We start from the raw sequence: 27362 nt of genomic DNA, 5'->3' as shown, positions 1-27362 counted from the left end.
TCCTAATGATTTTCCATGAAAACTGGCATACAATTTCTCATGTTCGATGAGAGGAATGAGCAGGGGCATCATCATGGTGAAGAAGGACTCTAGCGATGCTGTCCTGGGCATTTTAATGCTAAAGCTTTGGCTAACATTCTCAAAACACTGTCATCATTAGCAGATGTTATTGTTTCTTGGTCCTCCAGAAAACCAACAAGCAAAATGCCTCAAGCATCCCCAGAAAACTTTTGCCATGACCTTTGCTCTTGACTGGTCCACTTTTGCTTTGAGTGAACCACTTCCACCCCTTAGTAGCCATTGCTTTGATTGTTCTTTGTTTTCAGGATTGTACTGGTAAAGCTGTATTTCAACTCCTATTACAATTATTTGATAAAATGTTTCAAGATATTGATTCCACCTATTTAAAATTTCCATTGAAAGCTCTACTCTTGCCTGTAGCTGATCTAGGTGCAACAGTTTTGGCACCCACTAAGTAGAAAGTTCACTCAACTTTTTTTTAACTTTTAAGTTTAGGGGCACAAGTGCAGGCTTGTTACATAGGTAACCTTGTGTCATGGGGGTTTGTTGTACAGATTATTTCATCACCTAGGTATTAAGTCTAGTACCCATTAGTTTTTTTTTTTTTTTCCTGATCCTCTCCCTCCTGCTACCCTCCACCCTCTGAAAAGCCCCAGTATGTGTAGTTCCCCTCCATGTGTCCATGAGTCTCATCATTTAGCTCCCACTTATAAGTGAGAACATGTGGTATTTGGTTTTCTGTTCCTGTGTTAGCTTGCTAAAATTAATGTCCTCAGCTTTAATTTTTCAGCCAGAATTGTACAAAGTGAACCAATTGAGATGTGTATGATGTTGGTTGTTTGTTAATTGTTGGTCTTCTTCAATTAGTAAACAGACAAAATGAATATTTTCCCTTATAAATTGATGTGGATGGTCTGCCACTGCAGGCTTCATCTTTAATACTGTCTTGTTCCTTGTTCTTTAAGCAAAATGAGTTATCCACTTGTAAACTGCCGATCTCTTTGGGGCGTTGTCCTCATAAACTTTTTTTAAAACATCAATGATTTCACTATTCTTCTATGCAAGCTTCACCAGAAATTTGATATTTGTCCTTGCTTCAATTTTACTGAATTCATGTTGCCCTGGTAGGGGCTCGTTTCAGACTGATGTCTTATCTTTCTTACCACCTCAAACTAGATCCTGTTCAGGAATGTTATAACAAGTTAGTATGAGTTTATTTTGGTGGAAAAAATTGAAATCCTCGCATTTTTCATAATATGCATTTCCATAAGCTTTTTGAAGACCCCCCTCCATTTGCTTATTCTATTTATATTAAGTACAAAATTAGCAAAGTCAGTTTATGGTGTCAACACTCAGGAAAGCAATCACCTGAGTCAAGATTTGAGGCCATAAAATGAGGAGCTTTACAGGGTGCTGACAATGCTCTGTTTCTTTTTTTGGGTACAGATTCCATAGATGTACTTCATTTGTAAATATCCATCAAGCTGTACCCTTAAGATGTGTCCACTTTTCTGTATTAATTTATAACTCAATTTAAGCACTTTAAAACACACATAAAAAATAATAGCAACTCTCAAAATGCTGAAAATAACAGGACATCTCTATTTGTAACACTTTCAACTGAAGGACTCATTCCATTATCTTTCCAGCATTTAACTCCATTGCTTTTCTAACTGAATATTATTCCCTCGATTCTTCTAAAATCCCTTTAAGCATAGAAACTTTCCCTATCATTTATGAACATAATATTCCTTAATTAGGTTAACAGATCATATAATATTTGGGTACGGGTCTTAAAATGTAAATTTGAACATATTTTATTTCTTCACATATGGGTGCATTATAGAAGCACCTTAATGGAAGAATGACACTTAGGTTGTATTGTTTACAGCTAACCACAACTGATATTCAAACATTCTGTACAAGTTATTTCCTTTCATTTGACCCTTTGTTGCTTGATGAATAAGACTCTTGAGAGTGTAGCATCCACTGTTCATTAACCCAAAGATCTGGTATATAGAACAACCTTGAACAACTATTCTGGAGTCTCTGGTCACAGAGTTAGTAGCTTAGTCATTTGGCTTTGAAGGCTCTACTTATTGCATAGCTTGACTTTTGTTCCTTCGTGTCCTTAAAGTTTCTCAGACTTTGTACAATTTAATACTATATGACTGAGACATCAGAGGGAAACATGGTATGACCTCATTTGTAATAGAGTGGCATGGTGACTCATGGATGAGACCGTCGTCTTACCTGGAAATCCTCACATGCTCTGCTTTATTAATATTAGAGCTTGTAACAGAACACAGGCATGTTAACAGCATTCCTTTAGGTGATAGTATTTTGTGTAAGAGGAGTTATTTCAATGTACTGCAATGTGATATTTAAATATGCAAAATAAAGAAAATATCTAGGTTAAAGTAAAATTCTATTTTGCTAAGAAAAGACCTTTTGTAAGCCATTGGTGTGAATGAGTATAATTTAGCTCAAATTTGTAGAGTGCTGATAAGGTTCCTTACAACGCTCAGATAGAAGTGCCTAACCTTTAAATGTGTTTTTATTGTGCCATAAGCAATACAGTTTCTTCGTCAATAAATTTCTCATCGTAAGACTTAAGTGTTTGGAAAGTTTAAGATGAGCGTTTCTATTTTGCTATTTATACATAGTTCTCTTTGACCTTGGCAAATAAGACCAAAAAAAAATTTTAGCACTTTTAGTTGGTTAGACATAAATAACTATTGCCTATATGATTTTACCAGAATTCATCGATTTTTCCTCCCTCTTTCCACCTGCCCACATCTGCCTTTCCACCCTCTCTCTATTTTTCTGTCTCTCAATTACATACACACATGCACACACACACACACATGCATGCACACACTCATTACATTGCTATTATCTATATCTTACTTCCTCAGTCTTAGTGATAGAAATCCAGGTCCTGATGGAACAGCAGTGGGAAGACACTATCTATGGTTCTAGATATCAGTCACTCTTATTTAACTATAAGATGACTATGTAGATTTATAAGATGATACATTTGTTATGGCTTGTGTGTTAGATTTATAAGATGATACATGTGTTATGGCTTGGTGTGAGATAGTTGTTATTTTTCTATAACGTCCCTACTAACCTTTCCTCCTTTGGAGTTCTAGTCATTATCCACAGCAATGGCTTAGGTTGGCTTAACCAAAAGCAATTCAGATAGTCTTTTCTAACTAGGAAGCACAACTCGCATAAACCTCCTTGCCGGGTTTGGTGGAGACTTGTCCTGATTAGCACCATCTTGCTATTTTTGTTTCTAAAAAGTTTGTAGGCTTTTCAGAAACATCTTATAAACTTCTTAAAAATGGCCAGTTTCTGGTAGGGTGCTCATTTAAAATAAGAATAATCTGTGGCTACAGTCTGGATAGTCATCATCAATCATATGCTATCCAGCCTGAACTTTGAAACAATCCTGGTATGTTGAACAGTCTCAAGAAGGATTTCTTTTGTCTACTTGTTTGGTAATGTACTGTATACACACATCTTAAGTGGCCCGCAATAGCTCTGCTAGTGATATCAATACAAGTCCTTCAATCTTTCAATTATGTTTTTAATCATAAGCTTTAAAGTACAATTGTTTTACCTCAAAATTCTTAAAAATCTGTTATGGGACGGAAATAAGAGATTAATGGAGATCTTGCAAAAAAAGATAAATGACACCACCAGAATACCACAAAACTGGGAGAAAAATTAATTGAACCTATTCTTTTGATAAATATTTATTTTTTGCAGAAGAAAAATGCATACTAGTTTAAGCTGTCATTATACTAACCTACATCCTATTTTTCATATTATTAGTAATACATAATGTGGTAGTTTATATTCAAAAATAAAACTAGAATGTATATACCTCATGTATTTATCCAGAAATACACCAAGGTTACTATGGTTACAAAAAATCCATTACCTTTGAATACAGAATGAAAAAGTTTGACTTAAAGTGTGTGCTATTTATTATAGCAAACATCAACAGCCTTCGGGAGGTTCTCTAACTGGATTCATTTTTCAGTGTCAGAACTGACCCACCATACTACTAGCTTATGGCCTATGCAAGGTAAAAAATTTGAACTGTATGCATTTTAAAATATATTTTGTACTAACTCAAGGTGCAACAATGCCTTTGACTTTTAATGCTTCATATTTAAGAAAAAGAAGAAAAAGAAATCCAAGCCACCTGGATGCTAAGCGGCTTCTGAACTGAAATGCATTTACTTTGCTTGTGCCCATCATGGCAGCAAGAGCCACTGGCAAACCCTGAGGGAAGAATGTCGATTCGATATGGAAACCTAAAAGGAGACTACAAGTAAATGAAGTAGGAGTGAGAAAAAAATTGTTGACACTTTGAATATTTAGGAGGGGACATTAAACCAAGTTAGTAGGGAAGTTTCTGATATTGTAGAAAGTCAAACATTTTAAACAGTGTGGGTGATTGTAACCAGAAAAAACAGGGTTGCTCGTGGAGAAGTCTCAAAATTATTCCTTACCCTAGTTAAATTTTTGCTCATCAAGAATGTGATTAGATGAATGAAAGGAAAATATAAAAGGTTAATAATTATTCAGAAAAGTATTCACTATAACTAGTACTTTAAAATGCAAATTAAAATAAAATAACTTTTTTTGTAAAATAATCAAATATTTAAGAATATAAAAGTCACTGCTGACAACTTTCCTGGAATAATGTGACAAACTATATCAAATATTCTGTAAATGTTCATTACCTTTGATTTAGCTATTCTTCTAGGAACCTAGCAAATAAATATTTGTGTATAAGAATATCTATGTCAAGATATTTAAAATAGAGATAGATTAGATACTATTGCTCAAATGGTTAAGTGCATTAATAAATATCCATTATATGCTATATGAGATGGAATATAATGTTATTCAAAACATTTCAAAATATTTTTAGAAAAATGTTTAATGATAGGATATAGTCATAATATAATAAGGGAATATGTAAATATTCAATATCATGCATAGGTTATAGCTCAATTTTTAACGTGAATAAAGTAGTAGAAGGAATTCCATCAAATATTATGAGTTTCTATATGACAGGATTCTCAGGTATTACTTGTCTGCATGTTTTAAATTATCTTCTGTAAGAATATATCACTTTTATAATTAAAGATATTATCAATTATTTTCCCTATCTAGTAAACTCTGTCTTCCATTTCTCAGTTTCTCTATTAAGAAACATTTCGGCTCTATACAGATCCACTTTAGTAGCCCTAAACTGACACTATTATTGAAATCACAAGACATCATGAATAGAAGTTCTACCCACAAACCACTCAATGTGGAAAAGATACTATGTCACAAATATCCTGACACAAAGACAAACAGTAAGTACCAATAGCATTGTAGATAGATACATGTTATGGTGTAGACTTAAAGTGCCCATAGAAGCTAAAGCCCATCCCAATGGCTAGATCAGTTTCTCCACAGCCTTCTCCCTTGCTGACTTCAGACAGACAGAGTCCCTTTCCTATTTAGTCTTCTCTGAGAGTCTCTGTAGATAGCTAAACTTTAAAAATATAAATGACCTGAACTTAGTCCATATCACAGATATAAAATCTGTGGTCATAAGAGTGGGATCCTCATCCAATAGGACTGGCATCCTCAGAGGAAGAGGAAAAAATACCAACAATGGAGTCACCTGAAAGAAAGGCCACGTACACCCACAGTGAGGAGGCCACTATCTGCAAGCCATGGAAAGAGACTCAGGATAAATCAAGCTTGCCGACATCTTGGTCTTGGACTTTCAGCCTCCAGACTGTGAGAAATACGTTTCTATTAAAGTCACCCAGTTTTGTTATTTTGACATGGCAGCCCTAGCAGACTAATACAGGTGTTCTGGGGTCTTTCTTTTAGAGTTGTGGCAAGGAAAAATAAAATATGAGCAACAAGCAGAATGTATAGAAATTAAAAGCAGAGGATTTGGGGCCAGACAGATTTACATTTGAATTAGTTCCTCTGATTACTGACTAGAGTTTCTTAACCTGTCTAGGTCTCAGTTTTTCTAGCTATAAAGTTAGAATAATCATGTACATCTTTGAACCCCATATTAACTTTATCAGTTTATTTCCCCTCCTTGACCAGCATTGAAATCCCAATATGCTTCATATCTTAAACTATTTGGGGATGAAAGCAACAAGGAACATAGTTGCTTACGAAATGCCAAGAAAACTACAGCAGAAAAAAAAATGCTATGGGTATTATTGGAGATATGTTCTTTAAAATATTACATAAAGATTGAAAACCATTGAAGAATCAATCTATTACCACCATAGCAAGAAAACATGGATGTAGGCACTTTAAAAATATTTCACTTTCTTTATATTTGGGGCTTCTATTGTAATAATACACTATGGTGCCATTTACCACAATCTTTCATCAGGGCCTATAGTCACATGGTGTTCTTGATAATTCAAACAAACAAAATACAGAATTCAGTGTCATTTTGCAGGTGCTATTAGAAATTGATGTGAATTCTTGCTCCTCTCCCTACACTGCCCTTTTTCTGGTTTTGTCCAGTGTAACCTCATATGGAGTTCTGTACATTTTGGAAAGAGTCAAGGCCCACAGTTTGAGACCTGCCATCAGCTACACCACTTGCCTGTGGACCGATTCAGCTTTCATTTCGGCACATGGAAGGGATCTTAGTTTCTCTTCCCCTGGCTGTATCTTTTCCATTTTTCTCTCTTCTCTATTGCCTTATTCCTACCCTAATCCTATCCTCCATCAGTTCCCCTTTGCTATCTTCTTTTTTTTATTCCCAGGAATCATGTGACTTCATTCTTTCACTCCTTTAACACTTTTTATTCCATTCCCACTCTGTGATAGGTCCAAGAGATGCAGTAATGAAAAAAACAAATAAAGTTGTGTCCTTAATGATCATTATGGTTCAGCAGGGCAAACCAACGAACAAACAAACAGTCCTATTCAAGATGACAGAAACAAAAAGCAGCGATGTAATATAAAGGTAATTGGTAAGCATACAGGGGCATACCTGTGTCACACGTGGGGAGCAAAAGGATTCTCAGAGGACATGTCTATTCTGGTTCTAAAAGTTATGATATCCCATTATATGCAATGTTACCTCTTGGTCACAGAAGTGCTTTGTATGTTAATTAATATGTTACATCAAAGATGTAATATATCTAAAAATGTAATATATGTAAAGGTTCAAAGATGTAGTATATGTAAAGTTCCTTCCATGGTGTGATTTAGTTTTTTCTGAAATAACTTCTGTGGTTTATAATTTTTAGTTAAAATCATGCCATAAGATACTGTTGGAGTATGATTAACCTATTCAGTTTTTACAATGAACCCTGTGTTGTACAGGAGATAACAATTATAACTTCTCTTTACTAATTGCTAACGACATGTTATATATTTTATATATAGTTCTAGTTCTCTTTAAAATACTGAAAAATGTAATTAACACCATTTTACAAATTCAGAAACTAAGACAAGTTAAAACACTTGTTTTTAAGACCACATTCTTCAACACAGCCAGAACGCTTGGGTTAGTACCAAAGCCTCCGACTCAAGCTGTGTGACCTTGGGTTACTTAATCCTTCTTTGCCTCAGTTTCTTCACTTGTAAAATTGGGGTGTAAAATAATACCTATGTTGTAGAATAAATATTATGGAATTCTATCCAATTATGAATAATAAAATGTAAAAGTAATTGTTCTTGTCCTTTTAAGGTTCTCAGACTAGAGGGGGGCCAAAAAAATGTAAACCTGAGAATGCAACTGGATGAATACACAGCCCTGTCCACACGACTTGCTCCAGCATCTACATGTGCCCCCATGAAGCTGTGAGCACCAGGAGAAGAGGGACAGTGTCTGGCCAGTTCCCTATTACAACCTTAGTACCTGGTATTAATGGAGTGAGTGAATACATAAATAATTCATCCTACCTCTGACTCCAACTTGTTATGACCTTTATGAAGAAGTTAATATCTCTAGGCCTTGGTTTTTTCATCAATCAACATTTGATTAATAATGTCTCACATGAGAGTCACATACAGTATATAAAATAATATGAAATACAAAACCACTATAAGTATAATACAAATATAAACACAGTACAGGCAGCATACATAATGCAAGTCTTGTGTATTTAGAAAGTTTTTCCAACAATTTACTTCATTTTATTTCAGTATCATCACACTTTATAATACAATATGGGCAGATATACTATGTTTCCTCTCAGATCTAAAATTCAAACCACACTGAGTCACACTTCTGAGTCTTAAGACTATTACACATTAGTGAGGATTTTAAAGTATTCGAGTGGTGCAAAAGTCATCACTTTCAATGGCAAAAACCACAATTACTTTTGCACCACTCTAATAGCTCATGTGAGAGAGGAATTTATTTGATGATGTCATCGATCCATCTGGACACTGTGAGCCTGACTGGGAAAACACTGGCTCCCAATTTCAATCCTTGTGGTCTGCTGAAGTCAGAGAAGTCATGTGCTGAGCTCTTTGTGCTTAGCACATTTGTGCATTTCCAGGCCTCCTCTGCATCTGAGCAAAGGTAATTGCTAGAAGGATTTAGGTAAGGGGTGGTGGGCTCTATAGAAGAGAACATGCAGTAGGACAGCCCTGGGTGGAGGGAGGTAACATGAGCACTTTTCCATTTTTTTTAGCTTCAGTTTCACCATAAATCTAATATGACTTTCAAGATCATACAATTGGAGTGATTAACAGGAGATAAAAATAAGCAACCCAATTTCAAAAACACATTTTCAGATAACTATAGACTCTATTTATCTGATATGTGTGTGTGTGTGTGTGCGTGTGTGTGTGTGTGTGCAGTCACTCCTCAATATCAGTGAGAGATTGGTTCCAGGACCTTCTACTGATACCAAAATTCATGGATGCTCAAGTCCCTGTTACAAAGTGGTGTATTATTTGCATATAGGCTATCCACATCCTCCTGTATACTTTAAATCATCTCTAGATTCCTTAGAACACCTAATACAATGTAAATGCTATGTAAATAGTTGTTATACTATGTTTTTAGAATTTATATTATTTTTAATTGTTGTGTCGTTATTTTTTTCACATATTTTCTAAGCATTCTTGATTAAATTTGCAGATATGGAACCCCTGGATATTGAGAGCCAACTATATGTATGTTTATATTTGAATATAGACTATAACAATTCACTGATAACTCTAGAGGTCTTACCTGTGACTGTGTAGTTCTCCTCATTGCCTGAATAGATCAGCCTCCCATCCATGTATAAGCAGTACTGAGTTATAATACCATTTGCCTTTTTGGGTGGGTTCCAGGAGAGCAGCAAAGAACTGGGAAGGGATTTGGCTACTGGTGGCTGAACCTCTTGTGGGGCTGTGGAAGAAAAGATTTATAGAGTCTAATTTTAGTTTACTTTTCTAATTCAAACTTTTCAGACCCAAACCAATAAATCATGGAATAAACCTGAAATCCCATGCATGGAAATATTCCCGATTCATGGGCAACTTGTCAGTAATTGCTTTAGGAACAGTGTTAAATAACTGTCCCATATTTATGAGAATTTGTATCAATGATGGATGAGGAGTACTTACACTAGTTCACTTGACTGATGCTTGTGTTACTCCATCAAAAGTACTATTAACCCATAATCTCTATGTGGGACTGTATCTATTAAAGCAAATTAAGCAGATAGAGTCTCCTAGCCTCAAGGAGCTTGTGATCTAAGATGAGTAATGCTGGTGAATGTGGTTCATAATATAAAATTTTAAAAACCTATATGTAATGATAAGAATTGCCAGAGCTTGCATAATCAATTTAGTCAATTATATATGAAAACTTTCGTGCATATTTTTTTAAAAAGAGCTGTTTATTTTATATAGTTGTCAATGAATTGGGGGTCCTAAGAACTAAAAGTTTTTAAAAAATTTTCCTAAACTCCTCTATCATTTAGTAAATTCAGAATTACTTCGTGGATATTTAGAAGTTTGGGAACGTCTTTAAAAATAAAAAGGAAATATAAACTAAACAAGAGCAGGGATCTTTCCGGGGCATAGCTTGAAATTGGTATGAAGGGTACCAGGTAAACCCTGGACAAAGGATTTAGTGGATACAGAGAAAATAATGCAACATAGGGCCATTTGTCCCATACTGAGGTTGGTGAAAGTCCTTGTAAGAGGGGATGATAATCATGTCCTCAGCAGATGCAATGATACAACAAAAACAGTGCTATTACGAGTAGACCAGATGGAGAAAATGCTGAGGCTGGGTCACTGACAGCATAGTTCAGGTGAGGGAACTCTGATTGGTTTAGGTAAAAAATACAGCATATAAAGGGTCACAAGAAGGATTTTACAAAGTCCTTTATCCTGTCCTGGTTTCATCCTATGGGTCCACGTCTTCCTTTCTGTTACATATCTTCAGTGCAAGTGGTGCTTGGTAAAGGGTTTAAAAGAGGAAGGGGGGAATATATAGATACTGGGAAAGAGAGAGAGAGAAAGACTGGCTGACTCTTTTTCCCTAAAGATCAAGCTTTTAAATCTCCTAAAGAACTTTTCAACTAGACAGTATAAGAAATGTACAATTCCTCTTATCCAGAATAGAGAAATATGAAGTAACAATGCTTCAAATGTTTTGAGAGCTGTTATTTCTTGAAGTGATGCATTCTGATGCTTGAGCAAAGCTTCCACTTTGGCGTGCTAAAATATTTTCTCTTTCTCACTGCCTTCTTAACATATGCTTTCTGAAATCTTAATTTATACCAACAGTTTGTAAGTTCCAAGTACAACAGAAGTGAGACTTAAGTCGGAAGGAACTAAGCAGTGATTAATAATGCCTCAATTGGCATTTGGAGGTTTCATCATACTGAAATAATTGTTGCCTGTGCTGCTGTTTAGCAGTTAAAAAAGACCATGGAAATCAACCGTTTGATTCTCAATTTCATACTGTGCCATACAATCAATTCTTTTTAGTCAGACTGTCTCTAGATTTACTTCTGAGCCATAGTAAAATGAGGAAGCTTTCATTAATCTTTCAGATGCTTCATATTAATGACAAGGCTCTTGCATGAACAATGTAACAGCAATTAAAAAGCCCATTAATCTGCATTACAGCTATTAAAGATGCATGTCATTAAAGGGTATGGAGTTTGATTCATTTTCGCACCCCCCCAAAAAATGGAGCAATTATGGCCTGGCAATGCACTTTGTCATCAAATTAGGTTGGGGTTTTCCAGCAAATGGCCTTGCAGCATTTAGCTCTTCTCCTATTTTATTATTCATGACTGAAATGTGGAAGTCAAGACCTTTGAAATTACTTTACCTTCTTGTGGAGTAGAGATGTTCAATGCATGTGAGCTCTCAGTACAGCCAGCCAAAGTGCAAGCAGTTAGGGTTACTGCATAGTTTTTGAAGGGTAGCAAGCCTGTCAATATGCCTATAATAAAAAGGGACAAAAGAGGGTTGCATGTTTACCATAAGCATCAATAAAGAGCATTGTGTGTATATCTGTGTGTGTGTCTATAAGACAGACAGACAAAGACAAAGACAAAGAGACCAGAGACAGAAATCAAAAACATATTCCTCTTTCAGTCATTTTCCTCCCTTTCTGCTGATTGTTGAATGGAAGGACTCATGAGAAAAAAATTGTGAGACCAACTTATTGTTAAAACAGCTCTCAAACAGCATCTGATGTTTCTCCCATTAAAATGGGGAGGGGGTTCCACATATAGTTCGTGAGGCAGAGCACAGTGTTTCCAATAGCTAAGATATATATTATCTCATTCCAGGATCCTAGACCTCCTGCAGAAACAAAACTATTTAATTTTCTTTAACCTAGCATTTTTCAACTATATTTAACTAAGGAGTCCTTTTTATAGGGCACCTATTAACACACTTTAAAAATGCTACTCCCAAGAGTGGCTTCATTATTTTAACAGTAGGCCATACATATACAAACCATTTGTTTATGTTGTAGCTAACAAGTATGCAAATTAACATAGTTGAACAATTAGCAAATTAGATAATTATGCTTTTGTACTTCTACTTGCAAAATTATTAGTTTATTTAATTAAGACACCTATCTTAAACGGAAGTGTTACACATGGAATTATTGAATTAACATCGCTTGCTGGTAGATATATGAGATTTGTTCAGCAATTAAAAGTACCTGTAGAAATGAAAACACATTTTGTTTACTAGTGTTCATAAGCAAGGCAGAGACTCCTTATTTAGTTAATCCTGTGAATTAAAAAAATATCCAAAATATAACTTGTGCATTTGCTCACCAATGTTTTTCCGCAAAGACATTTTTCAGAGCAACCTTTAATCCTAACCACATAGATTATCATATTTTTATAATAAGATGGCCCCACTCGTGGTGTCTCTTTATTGAGGAAACCTTCAATCGCTCAGAGAATACATTATTGCTTTAAGGTGCCAATTTTGATGACAGCTTTCATCATTCAAACACAAATTTTAATATACATGTTTCCATAATTTCCCCCCCAGTAGAAAACTTAAAAAAATTAAAAGATCAACAAGCCAGGATGGAGCAAAGACCAGTTGTTTGCTTTGACACCTCCCACTTGCCCTTAGTCCCTAGGGCTATCTCTAAGTCTTCATTCCAGCAACGACCCAGGCATCTCCGTGGGCTACTGAATCCTGTCTGCCATGCTTCTACATGAAAATATTCATCCACTTGGCACCATCATCTTAGCTTATGGCCAAAGAAGACAGCAAGCCAACGAACTAATACGCACACATGTGTGACCATCTCATGCCAAATTCAGCTCTAATTTCAAAACCCTCTCATGTCAGAACCTCCTGCTTTCTCTCATTCCTGTCCCTGCGATTGTCATTTCCTCTTAAATCTCCCAGATCATGACCCACATTCTGAGTTTACTTTCTTTTAAGAAGTTATTTCTCCTTCCACCAAATGGCTTAAAAGCAAGCTCACATTATCACATGCACATCTTCATAATGGAGTAGTGTGGAAAAGGGCACCGATGCTTGGGCCAGATTGCTGGCTCCAAATGCCAAATCTGCTGCCGATTGGCCATATGAATGTGGGCAAGTTGTTCAGACTTCTGTGCCTTAGTTTCCTTGTCTGTAAACAGATAATAATACCCTCAGTCTTGAAGGCAAGGCCTTGCAGGCCTCACATTTGAGATGGGGATAATATAGTACTTACCTCAAAGGGTTAGTATTAAGACTGAACAAGTTCAGGACTTTAGAATACTTAACATGGAGTATTGCCAGTCAAGAGCTCTAGTGCAGAGCTATGCCATTCCAATTTAGGCTACCATTGCAACTCAATTTCTGCCTCTACATGCTACTAGACGATTTGTATCTTTTTCTTTTTTTTTTTTTTTTTTTTGAGACGGAGTCTCGCTCAGTTGCCCAGGCTGGAGTGCTGTGGCGCGAACCCGGCTCACTGCAAGCTCCGCCTCCCGGGTTCACGCCATTCTCCTGCCTCAGCCTCCCGAGTAGCTGCGACTACAGGCGCCCGCCACCACGCCCGGCTAATTTTTTTGTATTTTTAGTAGAGATGGGGTTTCACCGTATTAGCCAGGATGGTCTCGATCTCCTGACCTCGTGATCCACCCGCCTCAGCCTCCCAAAGTGCTGAGATTACAGGCATGAGCCACTGTGCCCGGCCGACACTTTGTATCTTTTAAAGATCAGCAGTGATCCCTTAAATACCAAATCAAATAGCCCTTCCTCAGTCCTTATCCTCCCTCAACTTCCTTCTGTGACATTGAATTTTTTAGTTGTTCTCCTAAACTACTGAGAACTCCTTTGTTTCCTTTACTGACTCATGTTCCTCTCACAGTCTCTTAAATAGCTTTTGTTTCTCAAGATTGGGTTGTTGTCAAGCTTCTTTCTTTTTCTAAACACTTGCCTTTGCTAGCTTATTAAGCCTTATCTCTCAATGATCACATTTGTATCTAGAGACCTCACATCTCTCCCAAGCCCTGGTTCTGGGTTTCTATCTGCAGGCCATGTATCCACACCTGGATGTCCCACTGGTATTTCATACTTAACGTGCCCCAACCAAGAATCAACATTCTAAATAATTATGTAAGCTTCATTTTTCCATTTTGTAATGCCTCCACCACGATCCCCAAATTCCAGCCTCAAAACTAAAGTATCATCATAAAATGTGTTTTAGCCATTCTATCTTTAGCAAATCTTTGGCATTTGCCATGTCTTTCCTATTGCCAAGTTGGAAACTACTGTAAGATTCTAAATAAGATGACTTGCATGTCTGAATTAGTATAATGCCATGCTAACAAGAAATGAATCAGCCCCCAGAGAATAAGACTTTCAATCCTAATGTCAATAAGAAAAGCATGTTGGAATATGAGGCTAGTTTCCCTTTATCATCACTTAACCTATGGGGCATATGTGAAAAGCAGCACCCTTCATAGATGAGCACGCTTCAGCTGAGGCATAGGAACACCATGTCCAAAAAGAAACAATGCTGATATACAGGTTGGTTATCTGAAATCATTAGCATGAAGATGTGTTGTACATTCAGGAAGTATTATCATTGAGAAACATAAAAGCAGCTCTACGACTGTGCAATTTTACAGCCTGGCTTTATAAAATTCCTTATACTAAGACATTTCTTTCCAAATCATAACTACAGTGCAATGTTGAAATTTTAATTGTTATATCAACTTATCAGGAAGGGTATTCTATAGACTTTCAGAGGGATTTTATCAAACCAGATCCTGAGTTCACACTCACTAAGTGATCTTTAGTGTTTTATTTAACGTTTCTTGTCTTCACAAAAGGAGTTACGTTGTGTATAATATGTGTATAGTGAGAGTCTTTTATTAATTTCAGCCACTCCTTATTTTAAGGACCTTAAAAAACAAGCACTGCTCATCTCAGCAAACTTGCTTTCTTCAGCTTTGATTTAGTAGAGATCTTTACCAAATTGTATTGTATTTCATAGAAAAACCCCGAGACTCTTAAAGAAAGATGCTGGAGAGAAACGAGATCATCTTTCAAGCCATTTATCAAAGTGCTCACATTTCCCATTTCAAGCCAGGTGAAACAATAATAAGCCCTGAGAAATGAGAGCTGCAAAATAGAAAACAGAAAAAAAAAAAAAAAAGAAAGAAAAAGAAGAAAGCTGATGTTTTGGTTCTTGCCAACTTTGGATCCAAGGTGGAAGGTTTTAGGTGGCTTGTAAATCAATCACACTTTCGAAAAATGTGCTGCATTTTCTAAGGCTGGAGTGCCATTTCTTTTCTATTTCCAGTAGGGAATCTTGTTCATCATGCTGTGTGTCAGAGACAAAGTTTGTCAAACCATCTGATAATTTTCCTTAAAGGCAACTTAGTATTACCTACTTCAGGAAGAAGAACACCATAATGGTTTGCTGTGCTTTCTGCTCCTATCAGGTTAAAATTAAGGGTTATGCAGGGGCAAGGGGCTGGTCAAACATGTGGTCTTAATTCACTTGGAACCAAGACAAGGTCATTTTATTGTTGGAGACACGTGGTTTATCTCCTTTGGTTCTCAGTAAGGAGTGTTTATCAGGATGGATTCAAGTTGAAAAGTTGTGCCATGGCCAGAAATAGAGTAACATATTCTCTCCAAGACTATGTAGATTGTGGATATATCCTTTGAGATCATTAAGTGATTATCCTAATGGCTTTGCTTTAAGTGTCAGGGTTCTACTTAGATTAGGTACTCTCCGGAAAATACAGTGTTATTCTGAAGATATATCATCATCAAAAAGCATTTATCAATGTTTCCGCTATATGTGTCTGGAAAAGGTGCTATAGAATACAACTGATTTTTGCAAGGTTTCTAACATAAGAAAATATTGGAACTAGAAGAACTCTTATAATAACAGATTGATACATAAAGCAGAATGTTTGCCTACAGGCCAAGTGGACAATGACATTTATAAGATTCAGACTTACCAGTTCAAGATGATAGGAAGCCTAAATTTAATGTAAATATATATTTTGGTATTATATTAAAAAGAATACTGGGAAATATAGAAATGACATATCTAAAAGAATCCTAGACAGAAAGCCCAAACACAGAAAATGTGGTAGTTGCCTTTTATGACACTTGTGACACTTGGGGTTTTTATACTGAAGAAGTATATCCTGAAAGGGAGAACTTTAAAATTGGTTTGGTTGTGAATCTTTTTGTTCGGGATACATCCCAGAGAAGTCTTTTTTTTTTTTTTTTTTTTTTTTTTTGAGAGTGTCCGTATTACAAGGCAGGCCAGATGACCTCGCAAACTCCCTTTCAGCCACAAACTCTGTGAAATCAGAAAATGGTCCCAACCATGTCAGGAAACCTGCTAGTCCCTCTTGGTAATGGAAGAGGGCAAGCTGAAGAAACATTCAATAAGCATAAAGTAAGCATTATTGATGTCTTAAAAGTGTTAGTATCCCATGAAACACAGGAGCGTGGGTATCCGGATTAAAATCATTGGCACCAGCAGGACCATAACTCTCACTGCTAAGCGATAATGCATTTTGCATTAATGCCTAACATTGAGAAATCCTGACATGCCACACCAAGGGAGTTTGAAGTCAAGTAAGTAGATTCCCTTTGAATTGAAGTCCTGTGGGCCAGAGTGGGTGCAGAAAGCCCAAGCTGAAAGATCAGGGGGCAGGGACTTGATTTAAGGGAAGGAAACACATCACCGTAGGAAGGTTAGGAGGCCTACTGCATATGGCTCCAAACTCTGTGCTCTCAGGGTTTCCACCTAACAGAGGGGAAGAGCATTGGCCTAGAGAACTTGCGACTTAAAAGTCTTTCACAGTGATTTGGGAATTCCTTGAACACAGAGGGCATATCCTTTTACTTCTTTCCTTATCCTCTATCCCAGCAGCTATTAGTATGGTTTACCAAAAGTGAGCACTTGACGGGTGACTGAAAATTAAGATTTTGCAGACTCTTAGCTCCACTTGGGTATTTCTCTCACTATAGGAGAGCCTGACTCCCACCACACCCCTTCCAGGGAACAAGCAAAGTGACAGACATTGTTTCTTTTGACTGATACATTATTATCTCCAACACTCTTTCCTTTGCTTTAACCTCAAGTTTCAAAGGAGCCAAAGAAAAATATTAATAATTGGAGGCAGCCTGACGACCTAAGACAAAATCATTGTGGAGCTGACACCAGCTCTGCAAGCTTTTGCGCCTCTAATGGGACACCGTATGCTGAGAAGCAGCAAAACAACAGAGGAGTCTGCTTTCATGTTGAAATTTTATGATTAACTCCTCTGACTAAATGCAGACAAGTATAAATGCTCTGCCTGGAAACCGAGCCTAAGACACAAAGCAAAATGGATCATTTTTAAAGCCAAGCACATTTCAGAGAAGAAAAAAGTACTCCGTTTCTACTTACATACTTCAGCAGACTCCTCCTCCCTCCACCACTCCACCCCCAGCTGCCAACCAAGGTGTTTGGCCGGCATCCACTGTAATCTGTTCTCCTTCATTATGTTAATCTGTGGGCGGAAAGATTTCTGTCATCTTCGAATCGCTTGTACAGCAATGGTAAACACCTTGGCCTGTCTGTAATTGGACAGGTGTCTGCATTGATGTCACCCAGCTTTTAATTCAATTAAAGAACTGGCTGCTCTGCTCTCATCACCCACTCATTTCCGTTGCACTTTTAGTCTGGCGGTGAAATCTGCACGCAGCAACTGTCTACCCTGAGTCCAAAGTCAGGGGTCCCCTTGTAAGGATCATGCACAATATTTCAAATGGACTCCAACAATCCAAGAGTATTTCCACATTAGCAAAGGCATTTGGGGTAACATGGAGAATTTATGTCTCATTTTTTTTTCTTTATCTTTATAATCTACTGCATCTAAATGATATCTTCTACTACTCGCCAGTAATTAGGAGCAGTCACAGTAAACAGAAAAGCTGTTTCTAGCTTCCTCTCCCCAGGGTTTTCCCCCATCTCAAGAGAACTCATCAGAGTACAATGCTCTTATTTATTTGCTGGCATTTCACATTTGGATCAAGAAAGTGAGGGTGGGCAAGAGCAAGATATTTATTAAGAGGGCCATCTGGTAAGGGATGCCACACAGGCAGAGCTGCTACTGCTACCTGGAGACATAATGGAAGAGCCCACTTTTTAAAAGAAAACTGGCCAGGGGAAGGAGGGCAGAAGAAGAGACTTCTGGCTGAGGATCCTGTGGCAGTGCTGATACAATCTAATTTTTAAGTATACATCCCAAACCAACCCAGTGGATGGATTAAAGAGAGTAATCAATCCAATATGCCATGCTTCCTGCCCACTTAAAGGAACCTCTGAAAATAAAGTTCTAACACAGACATTTTGACGCAGTGACCCCAAGAAACTGAATAATGACATTTGTTAAATATGGATGAAAACTTAACGATCTAATAGAGATCTGGAAACATATCCAGGATGCTTCTCCTCTGGTTCTTAGCCCAGGAGGGTGGGATTTGTTATTGTTGTTTTTGGATAATATTTTCAGTAAAAATAAGGACTTCTAATATTTACAAGGGAAAAGTCAATTTGCATTTTACCCAAAAGGTGGAACAATAAATACACTTAACCCAAACCTAAGGTAATCCCTTGGAAACTTCAAAACTAATTTTTCTTACATTTAATTTCCTTCAAATGGGTTTTTTGACCTTGTTTAAAACTTTTAGTAGAGAGCATAGAAGATCATATACCTATCAAAGACTATGCAGATGTTGATTCTTACAAACAGGAAAAAAATTATTCTTAATTTCTTTATAAAATATGTGGCCTAATCCCAGTCTTAGAGGATGGTTTAAACAGTGATTTTAATTGACCTCAAAGTATTATCCAGTTAAGATTCTCTCAGCAGGCTTACATCTAACCTCAAATTTTTAATCAATGCCTTTGTGGTAAGAACTACAGAGTCTTCGTCATTCTAATTTGCCAATAAGTTTGAAGCCATGTGCTTGTGTTAACTCTTTACCTTACATAAAAGTCTGACACTGAAATTATTGAAACTCTCCAAGAAAACACTGGACCTGAGAGACAGGCAAGGAGACAAGAGGAAAAGAAAAGAAAGAAATGAAAGTCATCCCTTATGATCAGTGTCCTAGGTCCCCTGCTACAAGCCTCTGATATTGTTATCCCATTGTACAAAGGAGGCTGCTTTTGGAGAGAGTGTACTGTATGGTGCTCAAGTCCAGACAGCTGAAAAGAAGTAGAGCCAATATTAGAACCTGTCTTCTGACCCCAAGATCATTATTCCTCCCATTTGACCTAAGCTCCAGTTCCACAAACAAGAAAAAAGTGTTGAAAAATGTTAATTAATAATAGCACACTTTTTACTATAAAATATCTTATTTAAAATGCACCTTAAAATGTGTTAAGAGGTTCAAATTTATTACTGAAACCTATTGCCTACCAACAGAAATTAGAAGTCTTGTCCTCCAAAATGAGCAAGTTTGTATGCCTATAATATTCCTTTACAAAAACGACTGATTTATAAGAAATTCTATGCGTGCATTTCTGTGTGTGTGTGTGTGTGTGTGTGTATGTGTGTGTGTGTGTGTGTGTGTGAGAGAGGAGAGAGATTGGGTTCAACATTGGACTTTATTATACATATAACCTTTTAATTTGTTCCGAATATAACACAAATATAAAATGATCATAAAAGGTAGAAAACAGAAAAGTCTGGCTGTGCATTCTTCTTCTTTATCAAGTATGATTGATAACCTTGAAGTATTTGTATTGAATGTTTATAAGCATTGTAGACATGCCTAGTTGATTATCACTGTAGAACAAAAATTATATGTTTTCATCATTTTTAACTATGGCTCAACATGTTACCAAAAAGAAATGCAAATCCTTTGGTGTCAATTCTTATTGCATAAAATAAAATGAAAAAGGATTTAAAAAAAAAAAGAAAACTCTCTCTGAAGATTTCACAATGTACCAGTAGTTCAGGCACATTATGTATTCAGGAGAGTTAGACAAAGCTATTAACTCATCAACACTGCATTACCTAATGAAATCTTTCTACATTAGCTAAGCAGGAACATTACATCATTTCTATTTTTACTATTTATGTCATAGGCCATATTTTCGTCCTGTGAATTTTTTCAGACCAGTTTCTTTCAAGATTTACATTTAAAGAAATATTTTGTAGCCTGTAATGCCAGCACTTTGGGAGGCTGAAGCAGGTGAATCACCTGAGGTCAGGAGTTTGAGACCAGACTGACCGATATAGTGAAACCCCATCTCTACTAAAAATACAAAACAAAAACAAAAACAAAAACAAAAAAAACCACAACAAAAAAAAACAGGTGTGGTGGCATGCACCTGTAGTCCCAGCTACTCAGGAAGGTGAGACAGGAGAATTGCTTGAACCTGGGAGGCGTAGGTTGCAGTGAGCTGAGATGGTGCCACTGCACTCCAGCCTCGGCAACAGAGCAAGATTCCATCTCAGATCAAAAAAAAAGTTTGTAATAAACTACAAATATTGGAATATTAATTTATGCTCTACTATAAAAACTGGCTTTTATCTTTAATAACACCAACAAAAAGAATTCCTTTTTATTTACTTCTGACGATTTCCTTTTGTGGCAAAGATTACTAATTGCTCCTTATTATGTATTATACTCCTTTTCCTCAGTAAAATAAAAACACTTTTTACCTGGGCAAATGGCTACTTGGAATAAGGACAGCATTTTTCAACATTCCCTGAAGCTAGCTACAGCCATGTGACTAAGTTCTGACCACGCAAGACAACCAGACGTGGAGGAACAACTTCTAAAATATGTCTGTAAAGTGAATGTGAGTATTCTTTATTCATTATTTCTTCCCGTTGGGTGAAAATCAGACTGGATGGCAGGAGCTCAAGCAGTCATCTTGAACTATGAGGTAGAAGTCTTGTCCATAAGGATGACACAGCAAAAAGATGAAGTGTGTGGGTCTCGCCTATGAACAGCCTGCCTCTGCATTGACTTACTGTGGACACCTATTACCAGTGAGAGAAAAACTTCATCACTATTATTTTAGATTGTCAGTATCTCAAGTGAAATAATGAATTAAAAATGATAAACCCACTCTATTAGGTTTTCCCTATAAAACTTCCGTTGTCTACATAATATTATACTTCAGAGAGAGTGCTTGGGCTATATTTTAGTGTTATAAAAATCATATTACAAAGACAGGACCTAGCACTAGCATGGAACATGGTAGATCACTTTTTTAAATAAATGAATATTTTCTGCTCTTTATAATTATCAGCATTGCAGCAGTATTGGATTCCATTATTTTTCATTTCAAATATGTAGTGGTTGGGTTCTATTCTGAGGTCTAAGTTTTGGAATTAGTCTTCATTAGTTATTTATTGGTCTCACCCTACCAACATATTTTTTTTCTATTGGGAAATGTGTATTAAGTTCCAAATATACATTTAAGTTGTGATAGCTCTGTACATTCTTCTACAAAATTAAAGAACTATTGATAAAAGACTGAGGAGACTTTAGTAAGACTGTAGTTCAATAGTCAGTCCAACTCAGCACAAAAAAATATTAACATTAGGTTAACTATGGGGTTAGTAGCAGAAAGCTAAATTTGCTAATTGAAAGATTCCTTCATTCATTCTTTTAAGATAAGTATATTAATCACCTACCTTGAGCAAGGTAGTGAACGAGGCTTAAAATAAATATAAAACATGAAACTTGTCCTCCAGGAGCTTATTGTCTATTGAAGAAATAGCATGGGTGCACAGAGAGTACCATAGGCAGTTTTAGCAACTGTGGAGTAAGAACTTTCAGTTGAATAGAAAAAAAAATTTCACGGCATTGAATTACAGTCATTTCTCTGCAGACTTCTCAGATAAGTATGATTACATATATATATAGAATACATATATATAGAGAGAGCATATTTATATAATATACGAACATACATACATACACATATACATACATATACAGAGTAGCATTTTAACTTAATTTAATCTGATTGATGATACTCTGCATAGCTGAGTTTAAGTTCCAAAATCAGGCATAAGGCAAAAATAACGTGATTTAAAGTTCCTTTGACAACTCTTTATATGGCCCATAAAGTATAGTACATTTGGTTTTGTGTATGCCTCTAACTCTTCAGAAGTCAATGATTCTTCAGGGCTCTTAAGTCTTCATTCTTTTTGTAGACACCCAAACAATGAGTATCACTTCTTTGTCAATGATTGGGAAACCCTAAAATTATTCAAACATTCTTTCCAGCCAACAGATGTTGACATTTTCAGTACTGGATAGCATCCTTTGCCTATGACACTATTTTTATAGGTTTTTGTTTTGTTTAATTTTTGCTTTTTCACTTTTTCCTCCATCCCTTACCCATTTCCAAAATATGTAGTTGAATGTTTGTAACTTAAATGCATGCAAGTAAGGCTCTACCAAGACATTACAATGATAATTCCTACATTGAATTATACTGCTCTCACTTTTATATGAACCTAAGGGGCACCTTGTAATTGAGAATTAGGTTTTGTTTTATTTTATTGTTTTTTCTTTGTTGTTGTTGTTGTTGTTTTCCATTTCCCATATAAACAGTGAGCTCCTTGCCTTTCTATATTGGGCATGACAGAATGGGAGGGGGCTGGTTGGAAATGCAGAATCTAACACCATATTCCCAGACCTAGTGAATCAGAATCCATGTTATCAAGATCCCCAATTCTTACTTCCTTTCTCCTGGGAACTTTCAGAAGTTCAGGAGTCCTACTGGGGTTCAGGGGTCCTACTGACACTGCCTCTCTTTCTTCACTTGCCTTGGCATTTTTCTGGCAGCAAAGCTAACACAGTTAGAACCAGAAGCAGGAATAAAGCAGGGTTAGTTGCAAGCCTAGCAGGTGAAAGTATTCCAGTCTCACCTGACCACTCCTCTATACTAGTGTCTTTCAATATATGGTTCATAAACCTTCCAAAAAACCAACTGGAGCATTAGGTAAAATGCAAATTGCTAAACACTAGCCCAGATACACAGAATCATGTGTGAGTGACCCCCAAATCTGCATTTTATAAGTAATCCGAGAATCACCTTATGACCAGTAGAATTGAGAGTCACTAATTATCACAGTAGCCATGGAAAAGAGGCAAAAATTAGAGACAGATTTTCAGTATGAAACGCACTTCATTCAGGTAAAAAAATTAAGTCCACTGTATGTAAAGACTGAAACAATTTTAGTGGCAAAAGCTATATTATTATTTGTGTTATAAATTAAAATGTCTTTTTCTTTACATAAATGTAGATATATGTGGGTCATCTGGAAGATTATTCTTATCATTATTGATTCATCTGTCAAACTATAGCAAATAATAAATAATATTACTATTATTTATCGTTTTACATGAAGAAGCAATATAAACCCTAGATTTTAGCTCAATGTAATGCAACAATAAAATTGAGAAAATATTTTCTGTACACCAATTATATCTGTAACACTTGATGCCAGGTGCTGTAGTAATTATGCTGACAGTTAAGTTTACATGTTTAAACACCTTACGGAAAAAATAATTCGTATATGTGCGAAGTCTTGAATCCATTCATTCTTGAAATAATTTCAAATCAAATTGTGAAGTCAGTTTCTGAGCAGTCCTCAGTTTGAGGAGAAACACCAGTCCTGTCTCTCTGGGCTGCAGCTTTGCATGTTAACAGAGCTGCAGGGAAAATCAGCAAAAGCTACCCAGAGTTAATTGGAGCCCTTTCAACAAACCTAAAGATACACAGTAGTGATAACGGAAGGGTTTTCTACCCTGAGGCTCTGGCTGAGGGAATGAACCTTAAAGAACTCCTTGCTGTGAACCTTGGCCTTGGGAGGGCACAGACTCTAGACCCTGTGGCCCAAAGGGGCCCATTTGCTCCTGAGTGGGCCTGTTAACCCTTGGACTCTCCACTGCAACTGGGATTTATCTCATTTAATCCTCTGATAGACAAATTCATGAATGGTAAATATTCTGCTTCACTATTCTGTTTTCTTCCATTATCTTAGTTGATATTCATTTTTAATAATTTTCTTTGCTTTTACCTTCTGCTTTTTGTAAGTCTGAGCATAAAATCCCGCTTCCCAATAATTATTACACTTAATTTTTGTCATCTTATGATATTATTTTGCTAGTATTTTCTATTTACTTTTAATAGCTTATTATTTTTTATATACATTTAATTTTTTCTTTCCTAACATTTTTGAGTTTCAGTGGGGAAATGAAAGTTATAAGAATATCTGGATAAAATTTAAATGTGATCACTGGTGACAAATTCCTCCTTTAAATAGAGTTTCCCTGTGCTGGCTGTACAGCAGAATTACCTGAGATAATTTAAAAATACAAATGCCCAGGCCACATTCCAGGCCAATTTAATCAGACATTTTGCACGTGGGGCACACAGGCATCAGTATATTTTTTAAAGCTCCCCAGGTGACTCAGTATACAGCTATAGGTTTGAACTACCATCTTGTAAGAATCCCAGTGAAACAACCAAAATTTTATAAATACCTAAAATGAGACCAGGCAAAGACAATGAACTGTTAGAAGGAAAGTCCTAGGCAAACCCAAACTTAAACTGGAAGCAAAATGCCAGCAAGTTCTCAGCACTCCTACTCTACCAAACACTGGGAAGAAAGGAGCTGAAACTGTAGGGTGGCTGCGAGGCTAATGCAAAATTACCCCACTAACCCTGTCATCATCTTAGCGAAGGTTTTTATTAACAGCAACTGGATGCCCAGTAAGATGATTTGAAAACAGTTTCATTTTCCCATGGAAACACCCAGTCAGAAGGTTAGAGATGAGCCAACTGAACTATGGAGTTGAGTTTGGGAAAGTACATTTAGCTGATGGAAAAATTGTAACTCGAAAGAAGGATAAGAATATAGCCCTCAAATTATGGAAGATTGTCATATTCTGGGGAGGATTTAATTCAAGAAACTTGTAAAATTTAAAAATCATGATTTGCATGCCATTAATAAGACCTAAAATAACTTGGAATCCACTAAGTAAGAGACAGAAGGTAAGCAGTAAACAACAGAGATGAAGACAAAAATTGAGAATTTCAAGAGGCAGGCAGAAATCAAAGCAAGCTAGATGAGGAAAAAGGCAGATCATATCAAAGACTGAACTAGAAGAATTAAAAATCATCTTAGAAGTTTCAAAGAGCAGAATCAACAGTGCAAAAATCAGAAAATGGAAATAAAAACAATTATGGGACAATAACCCAGAAATCAGAAACTTTAATTCAGAGATTATAAAGGTAACTATGAATTCATTGAACACTCACTATGTGCCTGTTTCTGAGCAAAATATTTTACATAACTCATTTTAATCTTTATAGCAGTTCCATAATATAAATAAGGTTTTCATCCCCAATTTACGAATGAGGAAACGCCAATGTAAGGATATGTTTTTAAATTTGCCTGAGATCACACAGCTAAAAAGTGGCATAGACGGAATTTGACCTTAGATTGATTTGACTCTACAAGCCGTGTTCTGAACTACTAAAATGAGGAAGACAACCTGGGAAGAAATATACAATATTGAAAGTTGCTATTTCTCACCAGAAGTAATGATCATAAACACAATGGCAAATTTTCCAAGCTGAAGAAAGACCCAAATCTGAAGAATAAAAGAGCTTATTATGTAACAAAAAATTAATGAAATAAAACAGCACATTTTCTGATTAGCATTTTTTAAACTTAATTGGTAAAGAACCCTATGCTAACCAATAAAGCGAAATTGCCTTGTACATTCAGTGTCAGAATTATTTTGTTTAAATATGACTCTAACAACCAAAATTAACTTAAATATTAAAATCTCAACAAAAGTCACCTCAGAAATGCTAAATAAGGGTTATTTTCAAGATCAATAGCCAAACTGCTCAATAGCAAAACTGTTTATATAGGCTTCACCGATTTTTCTCTTTTTGGTACCTTGGTTTCTCAACCAACTGGCAAAGCAGCTGCCTCAAAACAATCTCTACACCCCTAACATCTCCACCAAATCCAGCTTTCTGGCTCTCTGCTTTCTCAGCTCCTTCCGTCTCACTTCCTAGTATTCCTTTTGTTTACTGGGAAATTCTCTGACTTTGATAATTATCCAAGCTGGCTTTGGTGACTCTCGATTCACATTCCCTCCTCATTATCCTGAGTCTTCACAATGAAAAGTCCACCTGGCAATACTGGAGTTCTTCTTAGTCTTTAAGATTACCTTCTACATATGTCCTTGAGGACTCACTTTAGCATTGAGAGAAGCAAACTCCTTGAAAGAAAAAAACAGCAAAGAATTCATAGTACACACTGGCAAGAAATGTAGTGAAAAAAATCACTAAAAAACAAGAAATAATAAAACTGGAAAGCATAAAAGATGATGGCAGAAAGATGACCAATTATATCAATTATAAAAACAAGTATGAATGAGTGACTCCCGTACTTAAATATAGAGAATCTCAAGTGAAAGATAAAACTAAAACTGCAGAGATATATAGAAGTCCTCACTTAATGTCATTGGAATTTTTTATAAACTGACTTTTAAGTGAAAGGATATACAACAAACCCAATTTTCCCACAGGCCAATTGATATAAAAAAGAATTAAGATCCTATGGAATATTTCTGGTCACAAATCATCACCAAATTTCTATAGACTACTAATATTAAACATTGAAATGAATGTGTGCTATACATGCATTTACAAAAGATTAATCAAAACAAAATAATGATTTACTCAAGTTTTGGTCAATCAGTGAGTGACAGTGGTCACAGTGGTATAAATCAAGGAACAAATGCTTTCCAAGTGAACATTGTAAGGAGCACCGCCTACCAGCATGGAGTTCAAACCCCAGCAATCACAGACTGGGCAGCTTGCTGAGCCCTGTCATACTGAATTGTTTCTTGCTGTGCATCTGTATGATTAGCATAGACTTTACGAATTTTTATTTTACAATGATTTCTATTTACTCGTTCATTTATTTTCCAATCTGCTTATTCCACTTTAGGGTTGTGGGTGGCTGGAGCCCAGCCTGGCAGCTTAGGGCTCAAGGTAGGAATCAGCCCTGGACAGGCCACCATACCATCACAGGGCACACTCACACACACCTGCACTCACTCACTCTGGGGTCATACAGACAGCTCAATTCATGTAAGGGGAAAACCTTTGGGATGTGGGAGGAAACTGGAGTACCCAGAGAAAACCCACAAAAACATGGGGAAAATGTGCAAATTCCATGCAGAGAGTGGCCCTTGCTAGGGATTTATTTTTTTTTAATTTTCTCATCAAACTTATAAGAAAACAATGTTGA

The 27362-nt window shown here is 36.3% G+C and overlaps 1 protein-coding gene and 1 long non-coding RNA gene across 2 annotated transcripts in view; one reads left to right on the top strand and one right to left on the bottom strand.

Annotated features, from left to right (window-relative positions):
• The window catches only part of USH2A (usherin), a 793063-nt gene that overhangs the window by 410833 nt on the left and 354868 nt on the right, over window positions 1–27362 (bottom strand). Inside the window, exons 30-31 of the mRNA XM_054484303.2 lie at window positions 11381–11494; window positions 9275–9436 (exon numbers count right to left, since the gene is read on the bottom strand). Coding sequence (XP_054340278.1) covers window positions 9275–9436; window positions 11381–11494 — 276 coding nt within the window. The remainder of the gene's footprint in view (window positions 1–9274; window positions 9437–11380; window positions 11495–27362) is intronic.
• Window positions 8481–27362, top strand: part of LOC134740320 (uncharacterized) — an 89191-nt gene continuing 70309 nt past the window's right edge. Inside the window, exons 1-2 of the long non-coding RNA XR_010127713.1 lie at window positions 8481–8617; window positions 20700–20860. This is a non-coding gene — a long non-coding RNA (uncharacterized LOC134740320). The remainder of the gene's footprint in view (window positions 8618–20699; window positions 20861–27362) is intronic.

The sequence above is a fragment of the Pongo pygmaeus genome, chromosome 1 (genome assembly GCF_028885625.2).
Source record: "Pongo pygmaeus isolate AG05252 chromosome 1, NHGRI_mPonPyg2-v2.0_pri, whole genome shotgun sequence".
NCBI classification, from domain to species: domain Eukaryota; kingdom Metazoa; phylum Chordata; class Mammalia; order Primates; family Hominidae; genus Pongo; species Pongo pygmaeus.
The sequence above is the reverse complement of the archived record's forward strand: the minus strand, read 5'-3'. Positions and strand labels throughout refer to the sequence as shown.